At 30.2% G+C, this 14,373-nt stretch overlaps 1 protein-coding gene across 1 annotated transcript; it reads right to left on the reverse strand.

The window, feature by feature from the left end:
* Positions 1 to 1,690: 1,690 nt before the first annotated feature.
* LOC108466808 (uncharacterized) lies at positions 1,691 to 4,613 on the reverse strand. The gene is made up of 2 exons (XM_017767169.2): positions 4,228 to 4,613; positions 1,691 to 2,336 (listed from the first exon to the last, which is right to left on the reverse strand). Exons 1-2 carry the CDS (start codon positions 4,393 to 4,395, stop codon positions 1,791 to 1,793), a joined length of 714 nt encoding a protein of 237 aa, XP_017622658.1. The 5' UTR covers positions 4,396 to 4,613; the 3' UTR covers positions 1,691 to 1,790.
* Positions 4,614 to 14,373: the final 9,760 nt, after the last annotated feature.

Consider the following 14,373-nt stretch of genomic DNA (forward strand, 5'->3'; position numbering starts at 1 on the left):
AATCACAAGTCAAAGCCTCAAATTCACAATATTGAAAATTTAGCTAATTTTGCTGAAATAGATGTTTAACCCCTCAAATCTTATTGCTAAGCTTAAATTTCAAATCCATACATCCTAATATCATCTAATTACGGATCTAAGCCATCAATTATTTCTAATTACATGGATCTAATTTTTCCGAAAAAATAAAGCTTGTGTGATCATTTGAAAGGGGAAAACATTCAATTGGCTTAAATTACCTAATGATCTATTCAAATCTTGATCAAATCAATTATAACTCTAATTGAAATAACAACATAATTAGTTTATTCATAAAAAGTCAAAATCTCACCTCAATTTGACGGAAACGATAAGTTTAATATCAAATTCGAGTTAGGACGTGTGAAGAACAATAGAGAATTTGAGGATAAAAACTTAATTTTCCTTTGAAATTGAAAGAGGAATTCATGTTTGGAAAGCTTGAAAATCAATAAGGACGAATCAATTTTAGGAGAAAAGCTTTAAATTGGTGTTTGGGAAAATTTTGAATGAAGGGAGAAATGAGAGGGAAGGAACGGTGGGGGTTGTTAAATAGGCAACCAATTTTCAAAAATTGGGTCATTGTCCATTTAACCTCCACTAGTTTCTTCCCTTTTTTCATTTAAGTCATTACTTTCAATTAAAATTTATTTTCTAAGTTATTTTCAAATCTGAACTCATTTTAAAAATCCATTTTAATTGAATTATTTCTCAAATTCCTAATTTTAATTTCTAAATCTTAATTTTTAATTCTATTTATTTTAATATTTCATTTTATTTGATATTTCCTATTTAATTTAATTATTTAACCTAATTACGGTTTTTGGTTCACTAACTCTCGATTTTCTTACCCGATTCTACTAACCTGAATTTTTGGAATGTTACAAGTGTGTCTCTGCTTTTAGATTCGTGGTCGTCCCTCCCAACAATATCTTCTTCAAGATTCAAACTTGAGTTCTCTCTTTAAAAGTGTTATGTATCTTACCATTACATCCAATATTTGGTAGTAAAGTTAATGCTTTTATATTCAAAAGCAAACTTTAAAATTTCTAAAGCTTTATGCCTATTAATGTTTAAATTTATAAGTCTTAATTTTATTTTTTTGCTGTACATTATTAAGGTCTTGTTTACCATTGAGGTTGGAAAGTGTTTCTGAAAAAAGCTGGGAAAAGGGACTTCTAAAAATTACTTTCGAAAATTTTGATATTGTTTATCATTGATGTCAAAAAGTAGTTTTGAGAAGATAAAATGTCAACTTTAGGCATGATGTTGTAAAATGAAAGGTTTAATGGCAAACAAAAAGCAACTTTATTGAAAAGTTCTTTTAAAGCTAAAAATTTTGGTTTGGGTTAAAATCCCAATTTAAAATCAAGGTTTAGTTTAAAAACTGATTGTTTACAAATTTTTTTTCAATTTAAAACTAAGGTTTAGGTTGAATAATACTTTTTAATATAATCGGTAAACAAAGCCTAAATAAATAATATGTTTATTGGTGCCTATTGTCTACTCATGTTCTAAAATTTTAAAATTTTTCATGTTATCTTGTCCTTATATTATATGTCTGTATCCGTAATTCTCAATCTTCTATATGCATGAGCTACTGAGTTGTTGATGATCAGCTTCCTAAATAGCAGCTCAGATGTTGTCGGGTAGAAACTTGACACCAAATAAATAGCCGCAATCGGATTCATATATAAAATCGAAGTTGGTCTGTTAATTCTACATTACTAATTTAACATTATGTAAGAAAGATTACAACAAATTATACAATATTACACTGATTCACGATCCCCACATCCACTGATTTGAGATTCAGTTTTCCCTTGCTTTTTAAACCCTAATAAAAGATCAAGATTGTAAAGCACAGGGATCAAAGTAAAAAAGCAAAGGAAAACAAGCAAGGGCCCGAAGATCCAAAGTAGTAGCGGAAGTGCGGTGTAGAAAAGCCGGTTGCCGACAGTGTTCAAGATGAACGCTTTCTCGAGCAACTCCGATACGTACATGGGAGTGATGACAGAAGCCGGGTCTTGGGGAGAGTTGATAAGGACATTAACTTGGTTAATAAATCGGATCGACAAAGAGTAACAAAAGAAAGAGAAGAGAAAGAAGGATAAGATGGTGACGTATTTGAGAGACACCATGAACTCGCCATGAGCTCCGAAGATGGAATCGTTGAGCGGTCGTTTGACGCTGTATGTGCTGCTGATTACGGCAGCTAGACCGGCGCAAAGAAGGATGGAGGTTGTGGCCATTAGGGTTGATCCCATTATGGTGTTTCGTAGCGTTTGGACTGCTAGGATATTCTTTTTCTCGTTGTCCTGCAAGCCACATGCATCATACTTATTCAATTAAATCAATTGCATGAAATTATGTATATTCTAACTAATAATTAGGAAAAAAAAAAGAATGAAATTATATATATTTCTAGGAAAAAAAGAAAATAAATCGAAATTGATTTATCAATGAAGTAATAAACTGGAAGGAGAAAAAACTATGAAAGCCTTTTTATTTGAGTGACGTGCAAAGCAAAAGTTGGCTTTTTATATATTGTTGGATTAGTAGTTGGACCGCAACCTCTCAGCTCTTACCTCACCTGGGTGTTTCTAGCAATTGTGTATCTCTCTAGCAATCATCGCATGTGTATTCCATTTTCCAAATAAAAACATAAAATATGAAAAGTAATTTGAAAATATAATATATTTAAAATTTATATAACACACTATTAATATACTACACTCTAAATATAAATATCTTAGATACGATTTTGACAAAATGAAAAAGATTTGAGCAAAATATAAATACAAAAACTATTAGAATATATATACTAAAAATATAAAAGAAATCAAAATAATTAAAAAGAAAAAGAATTTAAGGTTGGGCTAAATTTATTTTTACAATTGTAATCATATTAATCTTTTAAAATAAAATGACAAAATAGGATGCGAAATAGTAATAACTAAAAATATTTATAATAAATATTAATGTCAGATAATATATTTTAATTATAGGGTGATTTCCAATGAGAGAGAATTGTATAAAATATTTATACTACGTCCACTTTCAAGATCATATAAAACAATGTATGTTACGAAAGCACATTTCACTTTCATTTAAATAATAAAACTAATTATTTATTACATAATAGAAATTGAATGGATTTTTTTTCAAATAAGAACAAAAGAGGATATTAATATTCTTTCCATGTGTGCACAAGTTTTTTCTATTTGCGAAACAAAGATGAGAAACAAAGATGAAGGAATGAAATATAATTTATATAATATTCTTTTTGTTTCTTAATATATTCACTAGAATGATTTAATAATTAATTTTTTTCGCTTTGTAAATTCATTTAGTAGATGAAAAAAAATTAACAACCAACTCTACTATAAATTATATAGTATATTCTTAGGGAAAAGCATGAAATTTATAAAATTTACTATGTTATTTGAATATTTACTAGTCTAGTGTTATTCAAATTAAATGGTACAAATTGCAAATTCTCTAAACTATTATAATTATGAATTCTAATATTTTGTATAATATAGTTTTATAAGAAATTACCTAATTGTGTTTTAAAAATAATAAACAACATTTCAATTTTCCTCATCAAAGAAAGTATTGGAAAAACACAAGCTTTATTATTTGCCCATTTTAGTTAGACAAAATTTATTTATTTTAAAATATATATATTTCACCCTGCAGCAAATATAATTAAGGATCCTTTCGGCACACTGGTTAGAGATACCAACTATATTGGATGATGGGGCGATAATGATTTGGTTCACATCGAATTTGGAAAGATCACGATTATTGTGCAATATTTTTATTTTTCAAAAAGCACAAACCGAATTCTCCTAATTTTGATATGTTGAAAACTAAAATAATATATATATATATATATATATATATTATATTTCTAACATTTTTAGCCATACTTAAAATAAATTATTTATTTTCTATTATAAAAATTTAAATTTAAATTTAAATAAAATAGTTTTAATTTCTGAATCAAAAGTTTAAATATATTTAACCCAAGTCAATTCAATAAAAATCAAGTTGAAATAAAACTAAACACTAAGACAAAAATCTATTTTTGATTTATTTGGTCAATATTTGGATCATGTGATTTATTAATGAAACAATACAAGTGCATGATGTAATAAAAAGATATTAAGTAAACATATATGTAAAAAGAAATAAAGAGAGAACCTTCATGATGGCAGAGACCCAAAAGCGTCGACCCCTGACATTGGTTCCGATGATGGTTGTGAGCGGTTGAGACCGAACCTTACGCCATAGCCACCAATGATAAGTTAAGCTCATTGCTAAACTTAGCGGCACTAAAACCATGTCTAAATAGCATGATCTCCACTCCATCTCTCTCTTCTATCCCTCTTTATGTTAATTCTTAGGATGATTTTTTTTTTTTCGAGACAATGGGGCTTAACTCCCTCCGTTTTATAAAGATTTTTTTAAGAGTTTTGATGGGGATGGATATGCACATAGACTTGTTAAATGGCAAAATTCAATCTCAAAGAAATGAAAGCCACTTATTACAATTTCCACTTTCCAACTTTAAGCATAACTATACTTTTGTTTTGTTCAGCAATACATGTTTTTTGTTTTTCTTTATTATTAAAGCAATAATGTGTTTGAACCAAAAAAAAAAAAAAGAAGCATTAATGTATACTTTATGGAGGTAAGCCTACCTAACTATATGCGGGACGATTCCATAAAAAAAAAAATACTATATGCAGGACGACACATTATTCATCTGTCAACATGCATTTCTAATTTAGCCGTTAGTATATGCTATATTTACAATTTAATTATATGCTAAAGATAATAAGAATATGTATACTCGAAATGGGATGCGATGGAGGGGTAAAATAAAAGAAACCATTTAATCAAGAATTAGTGACGTGTTTGATCTTCTGGTAATAGATGAACCGGTAAAATAAAAGAATATTTTATTATTTTTAAATAATAAAATTATAAAATATTTAAGCAGAAGAAAAGGGAATGGAATAAAAGGAATCTTATTGTTAGCGTACTAATCAGAGTAATCATCTTACAATTCAAAGTTGTAAGAATTATTTACTTATGATGTGTGTATATTGATAATAATTTGGAATAAAATTTAATTTGTAGAAAGTTAGGTAAAGCAAAAAGGTGAGAGAATTTTGATTAGTGATTGAGTGATAATCTGACAAAGCACATATTGGAATATGAAATGGTAATAAATAAGAGACCACTTAGTAAATAATCTAATATTGGTATTTTTTTTTTTACGTTATGCATTTTTATAAAATAATAAATGTAATTTTAATTATAAATAATACAATTCGAATAACAATGGGAACCTAGAACCAAATGCGTAATCGAATAATTATAATTCGAATAGCAATCATCGCATTTGTATTTCATTGTCCAAATAAAATCATAAAATATGAAAAGTAATTCGAAAGTATAATATACTTCAAATTTATTTAACACATTATTAATATACTACACTCTAAATATAAATATCTTAGATACGATTTTGACATAATAAAAAGATATGAACAAAATATAAATACAAAAGCTATTAGAATATATATACTAAAAATATAAAAGAAATCAAAATAATTATAAAAAAAAGAATTTAAGGTTGGGCACATCTCTTAAATTTTATTTATTGTTTTTCATTACGTTCAAAATAAATATGATTGTTTTCAAGACTGTAATCGTACTAATTTTTTAAAATAAAATGACAATACAAATAGGATCAGAGGTAGATACAAGGGTTAGCGAGCCTGGCTCCCTTAAAATGAAAATTCTATATTTAGGTCTTTGAATTTTTTTAATTTTTAAATTAATAAAATAAAATTGTATTTTGACTTCCTAAAATTATAAAAATTCAATTTAATTCTTTAAAATTATAAAAATATAAACTATAAAAATTAAAATTTCATTCGCCTTTAAAATTTGTTCGACTTAGCCCTAAATAAGATACGAAATAGTAGTAACCAATAATATTTATAATAAATATTAATGTCAGATAATATATTTTAATTATAGGGTGATTTTCAAGGAGAGAATTATATTTAAAGATCATATAAAAGAATGTATGTACATTTCACTTTCATTTAAAATAAAAAAATATTATTTGTTACATGATAAAATTGAATAGATCATTTTTTTCCAGATAAGAACGAAAAGAGGATATTAATATTCTTTCGATGTGCGCACAAGTTTTCTTCTATTTTCCAAACAAATATGAAGGAATGGAATCTAATTTATATAATTTTTTGTGTTTCTTAATATATTCGTTTAATAATTAATTTTTTATTTATTTTGTAAATTCATTTAGCAGATGTCAGAAAGAAAAAAAAAACCTTAGCAACCAACTCTACTATAAATTATATAGTATATTCTTTGGGAAAAGCATGGAATTTATGAAATTTAAAATGTTTTTGAATATTTACTAGTCTAGTGTTATTCAAATTAATGGGTACAAATTGCAAATTCTCTAAACTATTATAATTATGAATTCTAATATTTTGTATAATATAGTTTTATAAGAAATTACCTAATTGTGTTTTAAAAACAATAAACAACATTTCAATTTTCCTCATCAAAGAAAGTATTGGAAAACACAAGCTTTATTATTTGCCCATTTTAGTTAGACAAAATTTATTTATTTTAAAAAATATATTTTCACTCTGCTAATATAATTAATGATCCTTTCAGCACACAGATTAGAGATACCAACCATATTGGATGATGGGGTGATAATGATGTGGTTCATATCGAATTTGGAAAAATTACGATTATTATTTTCATAAAAGCATCAATCGAATTCTCCTAATTTTGATATGTTCAAAACTAAAATAATATAAATGATATTTGAAACATTTTTAGTTATAATTTAAAATTTATTCTATATTATAAAAAATTAAATTTAAATAAAGAATAAAAATAGATTTTAATTTCTGAATTAAAATTTTAAATATATTTAACCGTATTGATTTCAATAAAATCAAGTTGAAATAAAACAAAACACCACGACAAAAATTTATTTTGATTCGTTTGGTCAATATTTGGATTATGTGATTTATTAATGAAACGGTATAAATGTGTGATGTAATAAAAAGATGTTAAGTAAACATATATGTAAAAAGAAATAAAGAGAGAGAACCTTCATGTTGGCAACGACCCAGTAGCGTCGACCACTGGCATTGGTTCCGATGATGGTTGTGAGCGACTGAGACCGAACCTTATGCCATAGCCAGCAATGATAAGCTAAGCTCATTGCTAAGCTTAGCGGCACTAAAACCATGTCCAAATAGCATGATCTCCACTCCATCTCTCTCTTCTGTCCCTCTTTAAGTTAGTTCTTAGGATGACTTTCTATTTTGAGACAATGGCACCTAACTCCCTCCCTTTTATAAAGATTTTTGGGCACGTACGTAAAAACCAGTTAAAAAAATAGTTTTGATTTTATGAATAGGATTTTGAGTAAAAAAATTTAATTTCGGATCAATTGAGTAATGTTTTTTCTTTTTATATTGACGTTGTATTATTATATATTTATGGAAAAGTTATTTTTTTAGGATTATCTTAACATTTAAGAATATCAAATTTAGGCATATGATTTCTGACGATCAAAGGTAGTTTTTAAATTATCCCTAATAAGCCTAACTTTGTCCTTTATTTCTTGAACCAAAATCAATCCCAACGGACTTTTTTTCATTCAACTTTTGTGTCTGTATAAAGTCCCGTACGGTGTCATTTTTATACTCGAGTGATAGCTATTATTATAGGCAATTTTGGCCAACGGCAAATATTTCTCCTAGCTATCTACAAATTCAATTACACAACACCATAACATATCTTCCAGAATCTGAATCACTTGTTCTGACTGATCGTCTGTCTGCAGATGGTAAGTAGTACTTAAATTCAGTTTGGTACCCAAAGTCTAGTTTAATTTATCCTAAAACCTGGAGGTAAACCTCGGATCATGATCGAAAATAATAGATAATGGCACACCATGCAATCTAACAATCTCTGAGACATACAGTTTAGTTAGCTTCTCGAGCGAATAATCAGTCTTGACAGGTATAAAGTGTACAATTTTCGTTAATTTGTCTATAATTACCCAGATCAAATCTTTCTTTTTCTGAGTCAAAGGTAATTCCAAAACGAAATCCATCTTAACAAGCTCTCATTTCCACTCGAGAATCATCACAAGTTGTAGCTAACCTAATGGAACTTTATGTTTGGCCTTCACTTGTTGACATATCAAACATTCAGATACAAATTTTGATATCTCATGTTTCATTCCCGACCACTAGTAAAGTTATTTCAAATCATTATACATTTTATTGCTTCCTAGATGAATTAAGTAAACATTGTTGTGAGCTTCGTTCAAAATGTCTTGTTTCAACTCTGAATCATCAGGTATATACAAACATTACGAAAATACAAGCAAACACCAACATTGAAACTAAAATCGATCGTCTGTCCACTATCAACCAGTTTCAGTTTCACTAACAAGTCTGAATCATTTTGCTGTAATTCATATATTCTCGCAGAAAATATAACGCCCCAAAACCCAACCCAAAAGTTTGGCCAGATTCCGGAGGCCACATTGGCCAGCAAAATAGCCCAAAACAAAATTTTGGTGAAATACTAAAAATCCCTTTTCAAAAATCATTTTCTTTTTATGACAAACGAAAGTCCAATAAAACCTGATTTGTGCTTTGCAAACAATGTTCATGTTATTGTAAAAATTAGGATTAACCACATTATCTTCCAAATCGATTTGCAAACATTTGTAGCAATAGAAAAACTATAATTTAGCTCCAGCTCAAAACTCTTCAAGTAACTTAGACTCAAAAGCAAAAACAGTTATTTTCAGCCCATGCATGAAGTTCAAATCTAATTTGGAAAAGCAAAAAAAAATGCGCAAACCCAAAACTCAACAAAAGTCCAAAAACAAAACTCATACCACAGTTTAATAATCTTCCTTACAACCAAATAAAATTATTAGACTGAAATTTTAGAAAAAGAAATTATTAAACCAAACCAAACAAAATTATTTAAACTCCGAGACTTTCCATTGTCGAGCCCAACTTCAAAACACAAGAATTACCTGAAAGGGGAAAAACTAAAAGGATGAGCTACATGAGCACAATATGAGTCTGAAACATAAGCAAATGGCAAAAGACGGAATAAGCAACAAATATTTCAAAAATATATACAGAAAACATACGAAAATCACAAACCGATAATCCAATATACGAACTTTTTTCCATTAACAAACAGAACACAATTATATTATTCCAACATATACTCAAATGTGTAATGAATGCAATGAATCAAAATCCCACCCAACCAACCAAACACCACTACAACCACCCTGCACACCACAATTGGCCTATGATAGGCCCATCCACCCTACACACCAAGAGAGCTATGGTAAACCCATCCACCCTACACACCACGGTAATAGATTTAAGCCACTTGAATTGAGATATGCATGTAATATCCTGATTTTGGGCCTAGTCAGAATAGTGGTTTCGTGACCACAAAATCCGAGATAGAAATAATTATTTTATGATTATTTTAAGGTCTATGATATGATTGCATGATTGTGTGAAAATTTCGTGAAGAAATTTTATGCATAAAATGCTTAATTTGAAATTTGGGACTAAATTGAATAAATTGCAAAACTTGTGTTCTAGAAGTATTTTGCATAAAATTGAATTAGATTATTAATTAGAGGTCCTTAAAGAGTAATTTTACCAATTTCTAAGTCTATGGACAAAATTGGACATGGATGGAATTTTGGAAAGTTTAGTAGTAAGGGCATTTTGGTCATTTAGGGTAAAATGAATTAAAATACAAAATTAAAAGCCAATTTTGCTCATCTTCAACCCCATGGCCGAATATAGCAAGGAGAAACCATGGCTAGGGTTTTCAAGCTTCCAAGCTCGATTGTAAGTCCGTTCTAGTCTCGCTTTTAATGATTTTTACGTTTTTGGAGTCCGTAGCTCGATTTAGCTTATGCTAGCAATAATTTAACCTAGGGTTTATATTTGGAAAAATACCCATAGGTGAAATTTGTGTATTTTGGTGTTTTATGATAGAATATGAGGTTTTAAATTATGTTAGACAACTTGTGCTACTCGGTTTTAAGTGAAAACGAGCAAAAGGGCTTAATCGGTAAAAATACCTAATAGTCATAAGTACATGTTAGAGTGAGAATTTGATGTTGCCATAGAAGGAAAAATGATCAGCATGTTATAAAACATAAGAAAATAGGCTGAATTTTAATTTACGAGCTTTGGGGCAAAAGTGTAAATATGCAAAAGTTTAGGGCAAAATTGTAATTTTTCCAAAATATGATTTTGGGTCAATTTGAATAATGTGAGTCCTAATTAGACTATATTTTAAATGATAGAGCAAGGAAAACTGAAATTGGGCTAAAATGGGGAAAATACCAAGTTGTGGACGAAATGGTAAAATAGTCATTTTCGCATACGAGGTAAGTTCATATGTAAATGTTGGTAACATAGTTATTATTTTAAATGTTTTAATGTTTTTTAAATGATATGATAATTATTATGAAATATTATACTTGTGATAATTGTTTGATAATATGTTAAATTATGTGATATACTTGGAAAATGTGAAATACTACCGAGTATCAGTATCGGCATTCCGTAGAAGATGGTTGAGACACATGATTGGGAAAAAGGTCCCGTTGAACCTTAGGAATGGATTAGGATACAAGTGACATGTCACTGGGATATTTGGGCATCCGAACTCGTTGAGTTGAGTCCGAGTTCACTTATGGATGCGAGCGTCCGAACTCGTTGAGTTGAGTCCGAGTTCGTGAGATGTAACTAGGCATCCGAACTCGTTGAGTTGAGTCCGAGTTCACTTATGGATGCGAACGCCCGAGCTCGTTGAGTTGAGTCCGAGTTCACTTATGGGCGGGTTACATGGTAGCTTGGCTACATATGTGGCACTTATGTGCAAACTTTCCATGTATCCGAATTATATTCGATGTGTTCAACAGTAAAGTTCTACTCAAATGGAGGAATACTCAAGATGAAAGGGACGATTGGTAAGTGTTTTGAAATGGATAATTTGAACAGGTATGTACTTAACCCTCGGGTTGAAAACTCGATATAACAACAATATGGTAAGATGATAAATGAAAAGGTGATATGAATGTCTTGGTGATGATTATGCAAATGATGTTTTATGTTTGCTTATATGGTTATGTTACTTGCTATTTGCATGTGAGCTTACTAAGCATTTATGCTTACTCCTCCTTTTCATTCCTTGTAGTGTTGACAAGCCAGCTCGGAAATTGGAAACGGTCGGAGGCACGCCACACTATCCGTATACCATCTTGGCGTAATGGCTTGTATATTTTGAGTATGGCATGTATAGCATTATAATCATTTTGTATATATGGTCTTATGATATGGTTATTGAGTGGTATGGAGATAGAATGCTTGGTAATGATTAGCCATTGGAATGGCTAATCATGATCATATTTGGTATTATGTATGTCAAATTGCTAGCTAATCCATGGAAACCATGAAATAGGTAAAATTTACCATAAAATAGATTCAGACAGCAGCAGTGACGTGAGTTTGAAAAATCACTAAAAATAGTAGAAATGGAATTAAATAATGAATAAGTTATGGAATCGAAGCTTGATGAGTCTATTTTCATATGGAATAAGCGAAACAGGTATATGAGCTATATTTTATGAGATGTTTAAATTTTTGTGAAACAAGGCCAGAGCGATTTCTGGATCCCCTATTCTGACTTTGGAAATTCACCATAAATTTTAAAAAGATAATTAGAAATCACGCTTTATATGTACAGATTCCTTATTGAGTCTAGTTTTATTAGAGACAAACGACATAGTCATTGAAGCTCTGTACAGGGAGATATCTGATTTGTAATACACAGAGGTCAGAGTAGTTGAACCCTGAAACAGGGGAGACTTTAACTAATAAACTGTACTAATTGGCCCAACCAAAAATTCTAGAAAAAAATTAGTAGATATATATATGAGTCTAGTTTCAGGAAAAATTTACGGAATTGGATTTCGAGTTTCGTAACTCGAGATATGATTTTTAAAGCGACTGTGATGCAGTTAGCCAGCTTGTCTAGAAATTTTAAAATGAATTGTATGAGCTGTTTAATTAATGAATTAAGTCCGTTAACACCTCGTGTTCGACTCTGGCAACGGTATCGGGTATGGGGTGTTACAATGCAGCTAAGCTGACATACATATATTTATTGTTGATGTACCACTATTAGAATAATTTATAGTTTTAACCCCTCTAACCTGTATCTGTTGCTGAAATAGGATTACGAAGCATTACCTAACAAACGAAACAATAAAACATTCATTTCATACCTCATTGCATACATAATCTAATTACATTCAATCACATACATAACGTCCCTTGATCGAGGCCCTAAAAATACCTTAAAAACAATTCGAGACCAAATTGGAAACAATCATAAAGTACAAGAAAAAGTTAGCAAAATTGGACTGCATGGGTCACATGGCCGTGTGACCTACACGGCTCAGACACACGCCCGTGCCTCAGGACGTGTAATAATTGAAATAGGGACACATAGTCGTGTCCCGGCTTGTGCCTCAGGACGTGTAACAATCAAAATTGGGACACACGGCTGTGTCTCACCCCGTGTCCTTGCCCGTATAACTTTCAGAGTTGGGTCACACGGCTAAGCCACATGTCTGTGCGCCAAGCCGTGTAACTCTCAAATTAGACACACACGCCCGTGTGCCAGGCCATGTGTTAGGCCATGTAACAGCCTGACTTGCATGCATTAAAACCTACAGGGGACACACAATTGTGTCGCCTGGCTGTGTGTCGTAATGGTTGAGTCACACGCCTGTGTCTCAAACCGTATGGACATGAATTTGCCTAAAAACAAGCCATTCCATCACCAATTCAAGCAACCATCTAAAAGCCTTTAACACACCTAGTCAAAGCATCAAAACATGACCAAAACCAACATGAAATGACCAATTCAAAAGTCCAAAACCATTCAACCAATATGCCATGCAAGGAACTTCAATTTCAAACATGCAAACTTACAAAAACATGTATATGTTGATTACATTTCTATTATCAAACATAACTCAACTTTTACCAAAACATACCTCAAATATGATCATTAACACTTCAACATAACTTACCATTTGAGCCATATCTTTCATGCATCATAAGTACCAAAATGACACAAACTAACCAACATCAAATGGTATCAAAACAACTTATACATGCCAAAATAACTTATTATACATACATGACATCAAAACACAAATACATTTGGTTATTATGTACACATTCATTAAACACCATTTTATAACATCCTAAACACATTCCAACATCAAATTCAACTACATAAGTTTATACATGCCACTACCCTAGGAGATACAAAAACTACCAAAGTTGATGGATAGTGGGAGCTGAAGGTTTAATCCGTCCAAAGTGTCAGCAACAACAATCAACAAAATAATCCACAAGAACGAATAAGCTTATAAAGCCTAGTAAGAACATAGCATATCATTTAATCTAACAATAAATTGAATAAGATTCACATGTTATTTGATTCAGAATTACTAAAGTCTAAACAAGGGCAAGTATGTGCAATTCAGGGGTACCGAAGTACAAATAGGGGCACGTATGTGCAATTCATCATTATTCTTCTAAAAACATAATAATTAAAGCATCATAGTACAAGTACACAAATAGAAATTCATTTCGTATTAAAACACTACGAACCTACCTCGATGATTTGAGCGTAAGAACAAAGTCGATTAATCCGAGGCTTTAGCTTTTCCCCGATCTAAGTCCATTTGTGGTCTATCTTGATCTAAATATACAAATTTAATCCATTTAATACATCTATTATTCAATTCAGTCCATATTTCATGTTTTTCCAAAATTATAATTTTGCCCCTAACATTTTTAACTTTTTACAATTTAGTCTAAAGTTCAAAGTTTGAAATCTAAGCATTTTAATCCCCATCTCATGCTAGCCGAATTCACTAGAGACCTATATCAATCCATACAAACCATCATTTCATAAATTTAACTAAAACTTTTAGTAAATTTATAAATAAGTCCCTAAATGTCATTTTCACCAAAAATCACTTTACAAAACTTGTTTATTTATCAACAAAGACTCATAATCTACCATTAAATATTAAGAATCATACAAAAGAATTCATGGCACTACCCTAAATCTTTAACAATTTTATAAATTGATCTCTGGGCTAGCTAGATTAAGCTACAACGATCC

Source organism: Gossypium arboreum, chromosome 3 (assembly GCF_025698485.1).
Source record: "Gossypium arboreum isolate Shixiya-1 chromosome 3, ASM2569848v2, whole genome shotgun sequence".
Classification (NCBI taxonomy): Eukaryota; Viridiplantae; Streptophyta; class Magnoliopsida; order Malvales; family Malvaceae; genus Gossypium; species Gossypium arboreum.